The 17,364-nt window shown below is 44.1% G+C and overlaps 2 protein-coding genes across 7 annotated transcripts; both read right to left on the bottom strand.

The window, feature by feature from the left end:
• Positions 1–1,002: 1,002 nt before the first annotated feature.
• Positions 1,003–10,491, bottom strand: LOC121545397 (protein tyrosine phosphatase domain-containing protein 1). 6 transcript variants are annotated; one of them, XM_041855893.2, is made up of 10 exons: positions 9,689–10,491; positions 8,564–8,660; positions 7,869–8,034; positions 7,695–7,775; positions 5,864–5,985; positions 5,629–5,766; positions 4,484–5,517; positions 2,396–2,590; positions 1,867–1,977; positions 1,003–1,772 (listed from the first exon to the last, which is right to left on the bottom strand). In XM_041855893.2, the coding sequence occupies exons 2-10, from the start codon at positions 8,571–8,573 to the stop codon at positions 1,638–1,640; spliced, it is 1,992 nt and encodes a 663-aa protein (XP_041711827.1). In that variant the 5' UTR covers positions 8,574–8,660; positions 9,689–10,491; the 3' UTR covers positions 1,003–1,637. The 6 variants fall into 6 exon arrangements, with proteins under 6 accessions (XP_041711827.1, XP_041711826.1, XP_041711824.1 ...); XM_041855892.2 differs by having other exon boundaries at positions 8,564–9,055; XM_041855890.2 differs by having other exon boundaries at positions 8,768–10,491.
• Positions 10,492–10,673: 182 nt separating this feature from the next.
• On the bottom strand, positions 10,674–13,927 carry LOC121545398 (androgen-dependent TFPI-regulating protein). Its single transcript, XM_041855896.2, has 6 exons — positions 13,718–13,927; positions 13,292–13,441; positions 13,030–13,131; positions 11,979–12,094; positions 11,630–11,802; positions 10,674–11,417 (listed from the first exon to the last, which is right to left on the bottom strand). Exons 1-6 carry the CDS (start codon positions 13,880–13,882, stop codon positions 11,392–11,394), a joined length of 732 nt encoding a protein of 243 aa, XP_041711830.1. The 5' UTR covers positions 13,883–13,927; the 3' UTR covers positions 10,674–11,391.
• Positions 13,928–17,364: the final 3,437 nt, after the last annotated feature.

A 17,364-nucleotide genomic window follows, 5' to 3' on the forward strand; every position in this document is an offset into this window, starting at 1 on the left:
CGGTAGCCTATATCTTTTGATTATCGATGCACGGTTCGGACTGTCTGCCTTGTGGCTGACATACCTACCTATGCTTGCCTGCTCTTTCTTTGCTGTGAAAGATGCGAAAGTTCGTGTTCTCGAAGTAGACTACAGAAAGTAGTTTCCTCCGTTGCAAAAATACTGAATGTTAGGAGTCGATTCCAGTTTGACACCCAGAAATGGGAGTCGACGGGCAAGGAGTTGACGAATCAATTCATTTGGAGTCGAATCCCCACTACTAGGTAGTGTCCAGATGCATAATTCGAACAAAAACAATTAGCCATCTAGCTAGCCATGCCAAAAAGAGTAGCTTCAAGGACCATAATGGACCAATCTCCTCCATTTGTGGTAAACTTTTCACTCTTATTTGTTGTGCGTATCTACTACAGATGATAATAACCATGGATATAATTGGACTGTTTATTTAGGTGCTCTACTAGTATCAGGGAAACGCATGTCTGCACTATACATAGGATTGGGAAACCACACATCTGCAGTGTTCTAGATCAACATATTCTCCCCTAGGCTCTCACTCCATGTCCAGGTACAGAAAGACATTTCCATCCGTCATGGAAACAAATAAAATAGTACATTCTGGCTCAGTATTTAATGTTGGATTGATGTACTGTAGTGATGAACTGGATGTACATTTAATGTCTTGTGTTTACAGAGCGTTCGTAATGTGGTCTGTGATTACTCGAGCATTGTGGCCTCAGTGGAAGCAGTTGATAGGATGTCCTGAAGGCACTCTTTCAACTCTTGAGCAACACTGCCCTCTGGGAGGACTTCGCAGGTGCTACAGCAGTTCGCACCAGTCAATGAAATGTCTACATGTTTACGAGTAGTTTAATCATTGGTATTGTGCCTGCTTTATAAACAATTTGTTTATGCAATTGACATTGTAATCAATAACTAATTCAGATGAATATTGCCATTATGTTAAGCCTGCACATGCAAGAATGAATGGGGAAACCATTGCAGTTTACTGTGCCATTATACTTTATTTTTGTGTAATACCACATTTCTGTACAGGGATGGTGATAGTCACTGAGCTGGCTTTATGTGGAGATGAAGTATTTCAATTCCTGTGTTGGATGTTACATGTTCAATATAACTAAAAGTATTTAAGGCATATACTGTAACAAATACTCCACCTTGATCTGCTTAACAAAATCAAACTGACACTTTAATTTTAAACTCTCAAATAAACTGCATTTCCTTGGGTCTGCATTGTAAATTGTACAATATTGAGGTAAACAAGTAATCGTTTATATACAATACACTTAAAGTACAATATGTGATGACAAAATAACAAAAACAGTGGATTCAAAACAATCCAAACTGCGCAGGAAGGCACAACATATGGCTGTTTGATATATAACAAGTCTATGCATAGGGACGGTCTGGAACAGAATCCAGCAGGGCTATGGGATCAGAATCATAGGGACGGTCTGGAACAGAATCCAGCAGGGCTATGGGATCAGCATCATAGGGACGGTCTGGAACAGAATCCAGCAGGGCTATGGGATCAGAATCATAGGGACGGTCTGGAACAGAATCCAGCAGGGCTATGGGATCAGCATCATAGGGACGGTCTGGAACAGAATCCAGCAGGGCTATGGGATCAGAATCATAGGGACGGGAGGCATAAATGGTACCTCATCCTCCTCTATGGCTGTAAACCTCATGTCATGTAGGACCAGCTTGAGGATCTCTGCCAAGGCCGGATACACCGCTGAGCATTTTCCCATCTGTGAAGAGTCAAAAAAGCTGTTTATACCCATTGAAACCTTTAAAAAACGACTGTGGTTAAAAGGGAGAACGCTACATCATCTAGTATTCTACCTTTGTGAAAGCCTTGATGGTGCGCTCCAGGAAAGCAGCCTCCACCTCTTCTGGTATTGTGAGAACATGAGCCATACAGTCCAGAATGCACACCAACATCTCCCTGGGAGCCTGGAGGGGGTGTGATCAAATAAATTAAAAAACAACTATTGTTGAACAAAAATGTGTCTTCTGCCTTTCCCAACACCCCTAGAAACAGTGCAGTGCCCCTGGATGGGGAACAATTATGTGGGGTTAAGTGCCTTGCTCAAGGTAGATAGTCCATTGGATCAGAGACCAGCAGCCTTCCAGCTGCCAGTTCAGTTCCATTCCCATTTTTGTGTTGCCCTGCCCGGGGCTTTCGGCTGCTGGTCCTCTAACCTCTAGGCAACTGCCGGCCCCCAAATGAATAGGTTAACTGAACAGAAGTAGTCAGTAGATTCACACAGTATTTAGTAATTCCAAGTTTTCTGTGGTAGATCTATCATGTACAGTAGGATTGGGCCAAGAGTGAGAAGCCCTGATGTGGCTTACAATAAGTGCTGCTGACCTGGTCCAGTGGTTTGAAGACAGCCTCTGGGTTTGCAGGGTCACTGTCGTTAAGGTCCAGTTTTTGTACATCCTTGACGGAGATGACTGGCTCCTTCAGCTGCTCCAGCCAGGTCCACATGAGCCCAGAGAGCACAAATGGGTCCTTCTCCAATGTACACAGCCTCTCCCACGCCCCTCCCATGTTTAACCCGGACTGCAATCACATACAGAATAGACAAATCAGTGCCGCCCAAGCACACAAAAGGCCTAGTGGAGCTAACCTAATGGCACTGCAGTATCAAAAAGGAAAATCAAACCTATATGAATTTCCTTTACAGTGAGGGAAAAAAGTATTTGATCCCCTGCTGATTTTGTACGTTTGCCCACTGACAAAGAAATTATCCGTCTATAATTTTAATGGTAGGTTTATTTGAAGAGTGAGAGACAGAATAACAAAACAATCCAGAAAAAACGCATGTCAAAAATGTTATAAATTGATTTGCATTTTAATGAGGGAAATAAGTATTTGACCCTCTCTCAATCAGAAAGATTTCTGGCTCCCAGGTGTCTTTTATACAGGTGACGAGCTGAGATTAGGAGCACACTGTTAAAGGAAGTGCTCCTAATCTCAGCTTGTTACCTGTATAAAAGACACCTGTCCACAGAAGCAATCAATCAATCAGATTCCAAACTCTCCACCATGGCCAAGACCAAAGAGCTATCCAAGGATGTCAGGGACAATATTGTAGACTTACACAAGGCTGGAATGGGCTACAAGACCATCTCCAAGCAGCTTGGTGAGAAGGTGACAACAGTTGGTGCGATTATTCGCAAATGGAAGAAACACAAAATAACTGTCAATCTCCCTCGGCCTGGGGCTCCATGCAAGTTCTCACCTCGTGGAGTTGCAATGATCATGAGAACGGTGAGGAATCAGCCCAGAACTACACGGGAGGATCTTGTCAATGATCTCAAGGCAGCTGGGACCATAGTCACCAAGAAAACAATTGGTAACACACTACGCCGTGAAGGACTGAAATCCTGCAGCGCCCGCAAGGTCGCCCTGCTCAAGAAAGCACATATAAAAGGGCCATCTGAAGTTTGCCAATGCACATCTGAATGATTCAGAGGAGAACTGGGTGAAAGTGTTGTGGTCATATGAGACCAAAATCGAGCTCTTTGGTATCAACTCAACTCGCCGTGTTTGGAGGAGGAAAAATGCTGCCTATGACCCCAAGAACACCATCCCCACCGTCAAACATGGAGGTGGAAACATTATGCTTTGGGGGTGTATTTCTGCTAAGGGGACAGGACAACTTCACCGCATCAAAGGGACGATGGATGGGGCCATGTACCATCAAATCTTAGTTGAGAACCTCCTTCCCTCAGCCAGGGCATTGAAAATGGGTCGTGGGTGGGTATTCCAGCATGACAATGACCCAAAACACACGGCCAAGGCAACAAAGGAGTGGCTCAAGAAGAAGCACATTAAGGTCCTGGAGTGGCCTAGCCAGTCTCCAGACCTTAATCCCATAGAAAATCTGTGGAGGGAGCTGAAGGTTCGAGTTGCCAAACGTCAGCCTCAAAATCTTAATGACTTGAAGAAGATCTGCAAAGAGGAGTGGGACAAAATCCCTCCTGAGATGTGTGCAAACCTGGTGGCCAACTACACGAAACGTCTGACCTCTGTGATTGCCAACAAGGGTTTTGCCACCAAGTACTAAGTCATGTTTTGCAGAGGGGTCAAATACTTATTTCCCTCATTAAAATGCAAATCAATTTATAAAATTTTTGACATGCGTTTTTCTCGATTTTGTTGTTGTTATTCTGTCTCTCACTGTTCAAATAAACCTACCATTAAAATTATAGACTGATCATTTATTTGTCAGTGGGCAAACGTACAAAATCAGCAGGGGATCAAATACTTTTTTCCCTCACTGTATGTACAAATGTAGTTGTCAGATAAGGTTCAGGTAAACATGATTCGTCAATTGTGCTATGTTACTCTATAAGTACCATCACGTCTTATAATATTTCAGTATATCGAGATTGTTATATTGTATGTACAGTATTTTTTAAATGATGGGATTGAATATGGAGTTCCTACCTGCCAGGCGTGGAGTCTCTCCCTGTGCTCCTCCTCTCCATCCAGTTCCAGATCCACAGCCAGAGCCTGGGCCACCAGCTGCCGCCTGGCCTCCTTGGACAGCTCTGTTTGGATGGTGATGAAGGGCACCTCTGACTCCTCTATCTGAGACACATTCCCATTGTTTGCTAACTTCTCCCTCTGCTTCTTCTTCCAGCTTAACAACATGCTGCCAAACGTTTTCTGCTTGGGGTGGCACTCGGACTCGCTGCGCTGGCAGGCTTTCTGACTCTTCTTTAGGAGTGGGGATCCCTCCGCCAGGCTCTTCTGCTCCCAGAGGGACCCATGGGGGAGGGATCCATTTTGGGAGCTGTATGTGGTGGTGACGTGGCTGCCTGTGGCCAGGGTTCTAGGCAGGGAGTTCAGGGAGGGAGAACAGGCCACAGGCACGTTGCTAGAGGACAGAGAGTTGGAGAGAGGTTGGGTCAGCAGATGGAGCTCACAGCCTAGCCTCTGCAGGTCCGACTCGCTGTAGCTCAGGCTCTTGCGGTGGTAGAAGAGGGCCGGTTCGTTGGCGTGTCGGTGTTTGGTTGGGGGTCCCGGTAAGCGGGGCTGGCCCCCCATGCTGCCTCCCCCGAAGCTACCCTTGGTGAAGCCAAAGTCGCGGTAGCGCTCAAACTCCATCTCCTCCTCGGCCGTCATGTCAGGGATGTCCAGCATGTCCTCCTCGATGACCTGAGAGTGCTCAGCGATGTCCAGCAGCAGCTTGCAGATCACCTGGATGATCTTGGGCAGGTGCCTGAGCTCCCGGCGCTCATAGCCGTGCAGCATGTGTCCCTGGCGGGTCAGGAACTGGGACAGGGTCACTGGGTTAGTCCTGGGCTCAGCACAGGAGAAAATACTCCTGACGGGGACCAGGAACTGGGCAAACTCCCGCACGCAATACAGCTGACCTCTGGTCTGGATGGAGTTGGGACGTTTGGAACGTACAAACACGATGGCCTGGTCAGCGGTCATCCTGGTGGCGAAGACCAGGTAACACGCTAACAACACACCTGAGAGAAGACACATGCAAAACCATCAGCGTGATGGTCAGTCGTGACCACAAAGCATAGTCATTTGATTACTGTGACTGTCATAAACCTTTTTGTCCTATACTACATTACCTGTTCTTCCCAGACCAGCATGACAGTGGACAGCCATTTTCCCCTCCTGAATCGCAAAGGACATAACTTTCACCATGTCCAGGATGGATGTGAGGGAGGCCACCCCGTAGTCATTCCATCCAAAGTTATAGAAATATACTAGAGTATAAGGACAGTCATTATTTAACCATTCTCATTGTATGTTTGCCTTGGCCTTCTTTAGTTTTCCTCATTGTAGAGAAAGTCATAAACTTACTGTCATTCTCCATCAACACCTCAGGTCGGTAGGAGAATCCACTCTCTGGTTCCAGTGTGTTGGGACCACAGCTGGCGTGTTCCCCTGGTCTCTGCAGGTTTATCACAGTCTTCAGGCCACATCTACAGTGGGGAAAAAAAGTATTTAGTCAGCCACCAATTGTGCAAGTTCTCCCACTTAAAAAGATGAGAGAGGCCTGTAATTTTCATCATAGGTACACGTCAACTATGACAGACAAATTGAGAAAAATAAATACAGAAAATCACATTGTAGGATTTTTAATGAATTTATTTGCAAATTATGGTGGAAAATAAGTATTTGGTCACCTACAAACAAGCAAGATTTCTGGCTCTCACAGACCTGTAACTTCTTCTTTAAGAGGCTCCTCTGTCCTCCACTCGTTACCTGTATTAATGGCACCTGTTTGAACTTGTTATCAGTATAAAAGACACCTGTCCACAACCTCAAACAGTCACACTCCAAACTCCACTATGGCCAAGACCAAAGAGCTGTCAAAGGACACCAGAAACAAAATTGTATACCTGCACCAGGGTGGGAAGACTGAATCTGCAATAGGTAAGCAGCTTGGTTTGAAGAAATAAACTGTGGGAGCAATTATTAGGAAATAGAAGACATACAAGACCACTGATAATCTCCCTCGATCTGGGGCTCCACGCAAGTTCTCACCCCGTGGGGTCAAAATGATCAAAAGAACGGTGAGCAAAAATCCCAGAACCATATGGGGGGACCTAGTGAATGACCTGCAGAGAGCTGGGACCAAAGTAACAAAGCCTACCATCAGTAACACACTACGCCGCCAGGGACTCAAATCCTGCAGTGCCAGACGTGTCCCCCTGCTTAAGCCAGTACATGTCCAGGCCCGTCTGAAGTTTGCTAGACTGCATTTGGATGATCCAGAAGACGATTGGGAGAATATCATATGGTCAGATGAAACCAAAATAGAACTTTTTGGTAAAAACTCAACTCGTCGTGTTTGGAGGACAAAGAATGCTGAGTTGCATCCAAAGAATACCTACTGTGAAGCATGGGGGTGGAAACATCATGCTTTGGGGCTGTTTTTCTGCAAAGGGACCAGGACGACTGATCCGTGTAAAGGAAAGAATGAATGGGGCCATGTATCGTGAGATTTTGAGTGAAAACCTCCTTCCATCAGCAAGGGCATTGAAGATGAAACGTGGCTGTGTCTTTCAGCATGACAATGATCCCAAACACACCGCCCGGGCAACATAGGAGTGGCTTCGTAAGAAGCATTTCCAAGGTCCTGGAGTGGCCTAGCCAGTCTCCAGATCTCAACCCCATAGAAAATCTTTGGAGGGGAGTTGAAAGTCCGTGTTGCCCAGCGACAGCCCCAAAACATCACTGCTCTAGAGGAGATCTGCATGGAGGAATGGGCCAAAATACCAGCAACAGTGTGTGAAAACCTTGTGAAGACTTACAGAAAACGTTTGACCTGTGTCATTGCCAACAAAGGGTATATAACAAAGTATTGAGAAACTTTTGTTATTGACCAAATACTTATTTTCCACCATAATTTGCAAATAAATTAATTAAATATCCTACAATGTGATTTTCTGGATTTTTTTTCTCATTTTGTCTGTCATAGTTGACGTGTACCTGTGATGAAAATTACAGGCCTCTCTCATCTTTTTAAGTGGGAGAACTTGCACAATTGGTGGCTGACTAAATACTTTTTCCCCCCACTGTATATATATACACATACATACACACATCTATTATTTTATATTTACTAGCTGTATTGAACTGATTTATGAGGAGAGCAAACCCAGAAATAGTAGGTCTATTAAATTACCTTTTAAATTGGTCAATGATGTTGTACTTTTCTATTAATACAGTAGAGGGCCTGGCCATGGCAAGTAGGTTCTCCGTGACCCTGAAAAGAAAGGCATGTTTCTGCATTAAACTTATGGGTATAATCCATTTACATTCAACATACACATTTTCATAGAGCCTTTCTGATTCCTACCAGGAGGAATAGAGGCCTTTGATGGCCTGCTTGTCCTCGCTCCAGCAGTCAGGGTTCTCATACTTGCAGTTCAGACCTCCACACCATATGGAGCACTGTGTGGGCAAAGGGATGACGTGACGTATCACCTCCCCGACCAACGTGTACTTCGCCCGGGGGGTCATGACTGGGGGACACAGGGAGGATTGGGGGTTTTAGAGGAGAGATGAGGGGTGTTATCAAGGGTGGTGGGATGGTGGTGTTTGTAGAATATCATCCTCTGTCACTTCAACCATCTGAGCTCAGCAGTTCGCGCTCAGAATTATATTTTATGTTGCAGTCTGCTTGTGGAGACATTTTGGAAAGAACTGATACTTCAATGGACTACCATACAGGTAAAGCATACACTACAGTGTTTCTTCTTTCTGAAACAAACTGCAGAATCAACATCTGTGATTGGATTAGCACACTGTAAATAAGTAGTGTAAAGTTTAAGTATGAGGTGTTCACAATGTAAAGAAGTAGTGTCAAGCTTAAGTATGAGGTGTTCAGCCATTTACAGCTAGCTAATCTGTCTGGCACACTCCACCAGACGTAACTGAATTACTGTAGAAATAGCAACACAACAACCTATTTCAACTTTTCATACATACTGAACAAATATTTTTGTTAACAGTACTAGCTATATTATCCTCTATGATATATTAAAGGCATACCTGACTCCATGAAGAGGTAGGGGACTCCACTGCTTGTCTGAGGGTGGAGTACTAGATGACGGAATACTCAGGCAGACCTCCACTGACATGGCAGTGCCTTGACACACACACACACAGGTTAGTCTAAGATAAAAACCTAATCACATTAACAAACAAAGTAACAGCAACCTCAAAATAGTAAGATAAAGTATAATCAGCACTTACACCTGCAGCAACAAGGATGTGGAGCTAGTGATCGTCAGCATCTTCAGACATCAACATAAAACGACTCCACATGCCCACAGACAGCAGTCTGCACAGATGCTTTCATTCTAAGCTTTAGTAGTCCTGCACCACCCCGGGTCTTCAGTTAATCAGCCTGGATTATCTCTGTAAATGAGGGTGTGGCAACGACACCATCCACTGAATCCATTATGCTCATCTCTGGACTGCCAGTGCCATGTAGCTCACCAGGAACAGCTATTTTGACCCATGGGAATATAGCATCCTGGGCTGCCTCCATTGAAAGGTGTCAGAGAAAGGAGGAGGTGTAGATTGATCTGTAGCATGGCTCTGGACATTAAGACAACTCCCTGGACACTCCTCTCCTCTCCTCCTTAGTCATGTACTGTACCTCCTGACTCCTGGATTAACCCACTAATCTCATTACTGTACAAATAGGTTCAACAGGCAAAAGCCCCAGTGGCCACTCAAATTCACAATAGAGCAAAAATGACTGGTAATCTCTGACCATCTAGATTTGAACTCCCTTCAGTTCATAACCACACTGAGATAACATTTGTTTGTCATTTCATTACTGTCTCCGGATCAATCATCCAGAGATATCATGTGATCAGAAATCAATACATCCAATGTACAGTATGTTTACACCAAAATATTAACTGTAATCTCATGGAGTCATTCAGGGTGCTATGCTGCACTGTATATCAATCCTACACACAAAAATCCTATGGTACATTTACTTATTTGTTGATGGGATTAACAACCAAAGTGAAGCAACTATCAATGACTGTGATATCCAGGTTCAGACACTGTAGAGTAGATCGTCTCTACCCTACTCAGGTAAGGGGCAGGACCTGAATGACATAGGAAGCACAGTGTCAAGTTCGATCATGATTTGCTTACCTGAGGTACTTGAAAGATGATTATGGATACGTCTAAGAAGGAAAAGATACGACACTGACGCATCTCAGGCCATTCTGCAACCATGAATGGTAATTGGGAAGGGAAAGTGTTAACTCCAGCCTCCTTGAGGTAAGATGGAACCTTCTGGTAGGGTAGAACGTGTTGCCAACAATGGCTTTCGCAACAGATGATTGATGAATGTGTGACATGGTAAGGAGGATAAATTGATTAGTGGATTGACAGTCCTGCACTTAACTGATTGTATTGTTCATGAAGGATTTAAGGTTACTGTAATCTCTGGTATTATCTGATCAGCTTAGTATTTCAGTCTTGTTGAATCCTCTGAGGACACAATGCTTAATTGTACACTCTTTTGTACAGATATCAAATTGTGTAGGAGTGTTACATAATAGAGGGTGATACATGGCCTCTGGATGAGGATGCTGTTGAGAAGATTAGCCTGGCCGGATGAATGAGATCATAGTGTGGGACAGCTGTCCAGGCAGGCCTAACCAGGGACAGACACAATAACTAAATTAACGTCTAGAAACAATCTCTAGTCCCTCCCTCTTGACACTTAATCTAGATCTGAACGTTTTCAGTAGGTAAACAAAAACCAGCTCAATGGCCTTTGTGGTTAAAGAGTATTCCCCCCCCCCCCCGGTCAAGTTATAACATAGACTCTAAAAATGGCACCCGTCAACCGATGACCCTCTGCTTGGCACTCAGTTGGATTCAGGTAAAGGCCCTGCGGCAGACTAGTGGACAAGGCTTGTAGTACCTTCCGATAGCCCGGGGGGTAGTACCCTGGTTGCCTGCAGAGGAGAAACATTGACCTTATGGCTCCATCACCTGGCTACAAATGGCAGTGACAGGCAAGGATTCCAGAGCAGTAAAATATAATTAATCCTCACTTTGGTCATAAAGCAGCTCAGATTGCAATATGTCAACTATTTCCCCTAATAAAAGGAGTCACATTAATGTATATAATTCAACTCTTTTAATTTAATTTGATCAAGGTCTTACGTCCCTCCAAGTTACATAAGGAATCATAGTGTTCTAAAAGTGAACATACAGTATAAGCATGAATTCAAAAGGTAAAATAACAAGTGCACATAAGGAACTGTGCCTTTCACAACCAACAGTACCGTATCAAGTGAAACAGCATCATGATAAAGGTAATGAATCACAAAATGTATTTATACTGTCATTTTATTCTACTATGCCAGCGCAAGTCTACTCCATGGAGGGTGAGAGAACAATATGGTTTAACTCAACCAATAAGGATCAACTTAATATAAAATATTATATTGAGCTGTTATCTCACTGTGACACAGCACAATATCCTGTGGTGGCGTAAATGAAGACTAATTATTGAATTTAATCTTAAAATAATTTGGCCTCTGACCATAGAAGCACATAATGCCCACTGCCTGAGAGCTGCCTGAGAGATACTGAGCAGGTAAAAGTTGACTCGAACTATTGATACAGGATAAGATATAGATGTTTAATCCTAATGTTATTAATAGGACTGAGGGTAAGGTAATCTGATTCTAGATCTGTGACTAGGGGCAACTTCTACCTTCACCAAGAGATCCACCAGTCTCTTTTGGATGAGGTGACCAGTGCTGGGGGTACTGTGTCCTGTCTGTCTTTCCTCTCTGATCCCCTCTGTGGCGCTCAGCTTACATGCCAGCACACACTTATTTCTTCTTTTTTCTCTGAGGTCCTTTCAGAGAGAGAGAACGAGAGTAGAGAGTAGTTAATGAACAACACACTGACACACCAAAGGTAACCTCCTCTTCTGACACCCTGCCAAATCAAATTCAAAGGCCTTGTGGCACTCTAGGAGAGAAACACTGCTACATTGAAATGGTTGGTCCATCTAAACAGTGTGTGGTTATTCTCCTTTCCTGTCATACAGTCGGAGAGCTGTCCCACCTGCGGATACGGCAGTGCTCCTCCAGATCTTGTGGTTGAGTTTCTCCCCCAGCAGGTAGAGGGGGGCCATGGTGATGCTCGACACCCCCAGGAATATCACCAGGCCCACAGAATTCAGGCGCTCCATGATGGGGTACACCCAGATACCAGCCGCATGACGCACCCACAGAACCCTGAGGGGTGGGGGGAATTAAATAGCGTGGTTATAGGAAGATGTCAAAATGTTGTTAAAAGTATCATAACATTCAGTTAAGGAGAGTGGAGGAGTAAGAGAGACGGCCTCGAAGAAACACAGAGCATTTTTCGTCAAACCACAACAACTTCATGTGATTGATAGAACCTTACTTACCATCCCAGATAAAGAACAGCTAAGACAGCCAGACCTAGGATGCCTCTCATCTTGCTGCCGTATCTATGAGGCTGAATATACATCTGCAACAGCGCCAATGGCAGGATGACAGTATGCTGTAAACAGAGATTAAAGACATGACTGAAATAAAGAATGACAGAAACCAACCCTACCATCATAGCCCCAAGTGTAACAATGTGTAATAGTCCATTGCATGTGTTGATGCATTTTGGCCACATAAAAAAGGGTAAGTCATGTTAGTGTTAGGCAAGAACTAAAAACATGCACCCCCTGGAAAAGATTGAGAAACAATGGGATAGACTGGAGAAATAGAGGAAGAGGTCAGGCCATTATGTACTCAGCACTGCCTGCTTGTGAAACATCTACAGCAAGTGTCTGTTAGACTTTTGTACAGCTCGCAACTGGTTAAAACCAGTTCTGACAAGGTATGCTACTGTAGCTCAGCTGGTAGAGCACGGCACTTGTAACGCCAAGGTAGTGGGTTCGATCCCCGGGACCACCCATACACAAAAAAAAATAATGTATGCACGCATGACTGTAAGTCGCTTTGGATAAAAGCGTCTGCTAAATGGCATATTATTATTATTAAAATTGTAAAACTGACGAGGTGTGTACTGTACAGGTGTAGTGGAGACAGAGGCCACAGAGTGAGAGGTGTGTCCACTGTGCACTTACAGATTACTAATGAAGCTTGTGTAGCTCTGAAATGTTGTCTCGATGGCTCAGTTGGTTGGAAAACACTGGCAACACTACATTGCTGTGTGACTGGCTACATTAATTAATATGCAATGCAACCATAATTGAATTATCAGAGACTGTTCAAAGCTAAGTGAATCTGACTATAATCCTATTCAGAAAACTCTACCCTTGAATTACTAAAACATGACCTCTTCAAAGAGCCATGTGATACAAAGCCACTGACCAGCACAGCCAATTGGATACAGCCCCATCTTTAATTGAATACATTGGGATCACACAGTCGGTACAAAGTCCACCATGTGCAGTTTGTGCACATGATTGTGACACTTACCATAGCATGGTTCAACCAGATAGGAATAATGTCATCTAGAAATGTTGGAAACACCAGCTCTCTGTTGTAGTGATATATCAACCAGAAGGACAAGAACACAAACTGGGGATTAGAGATGAAGAGAAAATTGGTTATTATGTCCAAATACAAAACATGTTATCAGTAATAGCATAGTTTAGATGTACTGTAGCTTATACACCTCATAAATGTGGTCAAATGTGCGCACACACAAAATATAAATATAGACATTAAAGGCACTTACTGTCCCAACAGGAAAAGCCCAAATGGTGAAAATGGTGTCTCTTAATTTCACTAGGAGGAGAGGTACACCACACCTCAAACTTTTGGATGGCAATATCAGGTGGATAATGTCAATCAAAACAACGAGTCCGAAGAACACCGTCTGCAAAACCTTTGGGGAAATTATGCAGAAATGGTTAGACTACTTAGGACACCGGCACTAGCAACATGGCTATATAAACACAGCATTGCAATTATATAATTGTCTCACTTGGCTCGAAGCCACAGGAAGGTCCAAAATGATGTAGGGTAATACAATAGCGCAGATATGGAAACGATTTCTAACATAGTGCCGTTTTTTTTTGCCTACTGCAGGTCCCATTCAATGACATTTCGTTTGCATCGCCCTCGATGTTAACAACCAAGAGTAGCCACCAACCACACTCACCAGATTGAGGAAAGTCAGATATTTCCAGCGGCCTCCATATGTTTTAGCTCCTGGGTGGCCCTCTGTGATTTTCAATGAGCAATTCGCCGATAAGGTAAAGACATACCATGAAAATATTACTACATGAATGAGGAGATATGATCCCCATGACATGGTCGTAGCCATTTTGACTGTTTTTGAGCTTCCGCGCAGATAGAACAAAGAGCCAGATATTTCACCGGATGTATAAATGTGAAGCATCCGGTTGGCGTTTCCACTCGCTACCATATGGTGATGAGAGGAAGCCCAGTGTCCGGCAGTGGGAATAAAATGGAGCAAGATGGATTTTGGCTGACATTTTGCTAATTTTATCATCGAGGAAAGATTTGATTTCAATATAATTTTCTGTTTCCCAAACTAGAATCTATTACGAACAGAGTGTACTACGTCAAATAGAGTTTACCCTTTGACAAAGTTGTAAGAAATTGCTTTCTTTAGAAGGAATGCAAGGGCAAATTGAGTTATTTCACACATGCACTTTACATAATAGGCGTTCCCTAACGGAAATATGCAAATACATGCCAGAACGCGCCAATAGGATATCGCTAGCTCGTGCTTGGCTCTACCCACCTCCTTGCTTGTTTGACCCACTATGTTTAATTTGTTCCCATTGGATACGACAGGCTGTGGTCTATCTTGGCTTATTTATACAAATCTTTGGAATCCGTGTGAGAGCAGTGTGCACCAAACAACCTAAATGTATATCAATGACACAACCTAGAGGCAGAGTGCAGTACTCCTCAACGGTCAGAAAGATTCAATGTAACGATTTGACTCGTCAGAGACGCAAAAAAAATAATAATACAAACGTAACAACGGCAAGCGCAGACCACAGTTCATATTGTGACATAGCGTGCCAACAGCACAAACAGAATGTTGCAATATCCTCAGGGTGCGTAACTGGTTCATGATCACTTCTACAGCATCGCCGGTATGGTGTCAAATCCAATTCAATAAATAAACGAGCACTAGATGGCGCGCGCGAGCAAGATGAAACATCATTGCGCGAGCAAACAGAGGCGACAAGAAATGTGGTCGCCCGAGCAGAGGTCAGGACGTGTCCCAGAAGGGCACAGGCCCGCCGAGAGCGCAAAGTAAACTTGAGAGGTTGCAAGTGTGACTTTGAGCGAGCAGAACATAATTGTCACAGATCAAAAATTAAAATGTCTTAAACAGTACATATAGAACTGTAATCAAAGAAACGTGATTCAAACATGTAAAAACTTTATTTGAACGCATTCAATTGTCCACCAGCAATAGTAACTTATCATTGTCACGTTTTCACTCTCAATTTCTCAAATTGTTCTCTCTCAAGTCTTGGCACCTTTGGGGGGCGCTGTTGGAAGCCAAGGATGTAGCACGCGTCTCCCTATCGCTCCTGAGTTAGTGACCAAATGTATATATTTAACTTTGCAAAACTGCATACATTTCTGTTTGCCCAGGCGTCTGAAGAGACCCATAAACAACTCAGTTCAAGTTTAATAAATTTAAATTCGTAATGACATCAACCCGACCAAAAACAGAGTCTGCAAGAGCAGGCCGCAACAAGCCTGCAACTTCTCCCGACTCACCCCCGCCACCGAACGCTACCAATGCTGGCCCCACGGAAACACTGACTGTGGAGATGCTACAATCCGTGATAGGCACCCTCAAAGCCGACATTTTCGGAAAAATTGACTGTCTCTCTACCAACCTCAGGTCAGAGATATCAACGATCAAAGACGAGCTTAAAAAATCTATCGAGAGTATACAGAATAAGCTCGACGCACATGGGGTGACTTTATCGGATTTGGAGCGAGGGGCTACAGACCACGGCACTCGCATTAGCGAGCTAGAGGCTAGCGTCGGCTCATTGACAACTAGGGTGGCATTCCTCGATAATAGATGCGAAGATATGGAAAGTAGAATGCGGAGGAACAACATTCGTCTACTGGGAATACCGGAGGGAGTGGAGGGCCCAAGACCCACGGAGTACATGGCCCAGCTACTTCAGGAGCTGCTCGGGCTAGAGGAGAAGCCATTGCTAGACCGGGCTCACCGCACTCTCTGCGTAGCCGACCCAGGGATGGAGAACCCCCACGACCATTTGTCATCAGGGTGCATTTCTTTCACGTCCGTAACGACATACTGAGAAGATCGGGAGAAGCATCCCCTCTTCTACATAAGGGTAAAAGAGTCTCGATATTTGCGGACTACACAACAGCTGTGGCTAAGAGGCGGGCTAGCTTTGGAGCTGTGAAACGCCAACTACACACCTGCCCGGGCGTGAAGTTCGGCCTCATCTACCCCTGCGGTTTTGAGACTGACTTTACCGGACGGTTCCATGCACAGATTCGAGGACCCGGCTATAGCGGCAGATTTCATCAACAAGAACGTGAAAGCGGCTGTTGTACCGCATGGTTTGTAACAAATGGTTGGCTAGCTGGTCTTCCTAGCAGGCTAGTTAGCAGGCCGAATGGGTGACTAACGAAGCCATCTCTGCTGGGTTCATCGACATATGAATGTCATTCTCTTCTTTATCTTTTTATTTCCAGCCCAGGTTTGCCGCCTCTAATGCCAATATCTGGGGGTCTGCATGGCTGTTTCAGTCTGATTATTTACCATCTGCGTCGAGGTTAAACCTCTCTTAATCGAGGATAGTTTTCCTTAGACTCTATTGGGGACCATTCTATTCATGTTTGGCTTACTCTAGTTAAATGGTCACTAATCTTAGGTAGCACAGAGTAAGAGTTATCATGCTTAGCTCTAAACTTTCTTCGTATTTAGGGTTTTGCTTGCATCTCATTTGGGGAGATGCTTCGGCAAGGGCGGGTGTGAGGGAAGGGTTTGTTCATGTATATAGTTTGTATATGTTTTTTGTGCCTCTTCGTTTGTCTTTGTTTTTTACATTTGCGCTTTTAGGTTCAACTAAGATCTTCAGTTTACATTGTACCTTGTCCTTTACACATCCTCTCTCTCTCTTAAGATATGACTCAGCCTAGTGTAGCCCATACTGCTGGAGGGAATGGCTTTAATTTTCTTACTTGGAACTGCAGGGGCATAAATAACCCAGTTAAACGTAGTAAGGTACTACACCATCTTCATCATTTGAAAGCTCACATCATCTTTCTCCAAGAAACTCATCTGAAGGTATCACAACACTCCAAGTCTTAGGTGCAGATGGGTGGGTCAGGTGTTCCATTCCTCATTTCAGAGTAAGGCGAGAGGGGTGGCTATTTTACTTCACAGATCGGTACCTTTTACATGTTCTAAGGTGATCGAGATCCCCATGGTAGATATATAATTGTCAGTGGTAGGCTGCTCAATACAAAGGTTCTTCTTGTTAATATCTATGCTCCTAATTGGGACAACGGTGATTTTTTCAAATCGGTTTCTCTACACTCCCAGATATGTCCACCCATATGTTGATTTTAGGAGGTGACTTTAACTGTTGGTTAGACCCACAATTGGATCGATCCTCCACTAAACCTACCACCCTATCAACCTCAGCTAGAGTTGTTCGAACCTTTATGTCTGAATTCGCAGTCTCAGATCCTTGGAGAATGGTTAATCCAGCTGGGAAAGCATACTCTTTTTTCTCATCGGTCCACCACACTTTTACGCGCATA

The sequence above is a fragment of the Coregonus clupeaformis genome, chromosome 30, assembly GCF_020615455.1.
Source record: "Coregonus clupeaformis isolate EN_2021a chromosome 30, ASM2061545v1, whole genome shotgun sequence".
In the NCBI taxonomy this organism is placed as follows: domain Eukaryota; kingdom Metazoa; phylum Chordata; class Actinopteri; order Salmoniformes; family Salmonidae; genus Coregonus; species Coregonus clupeaformis.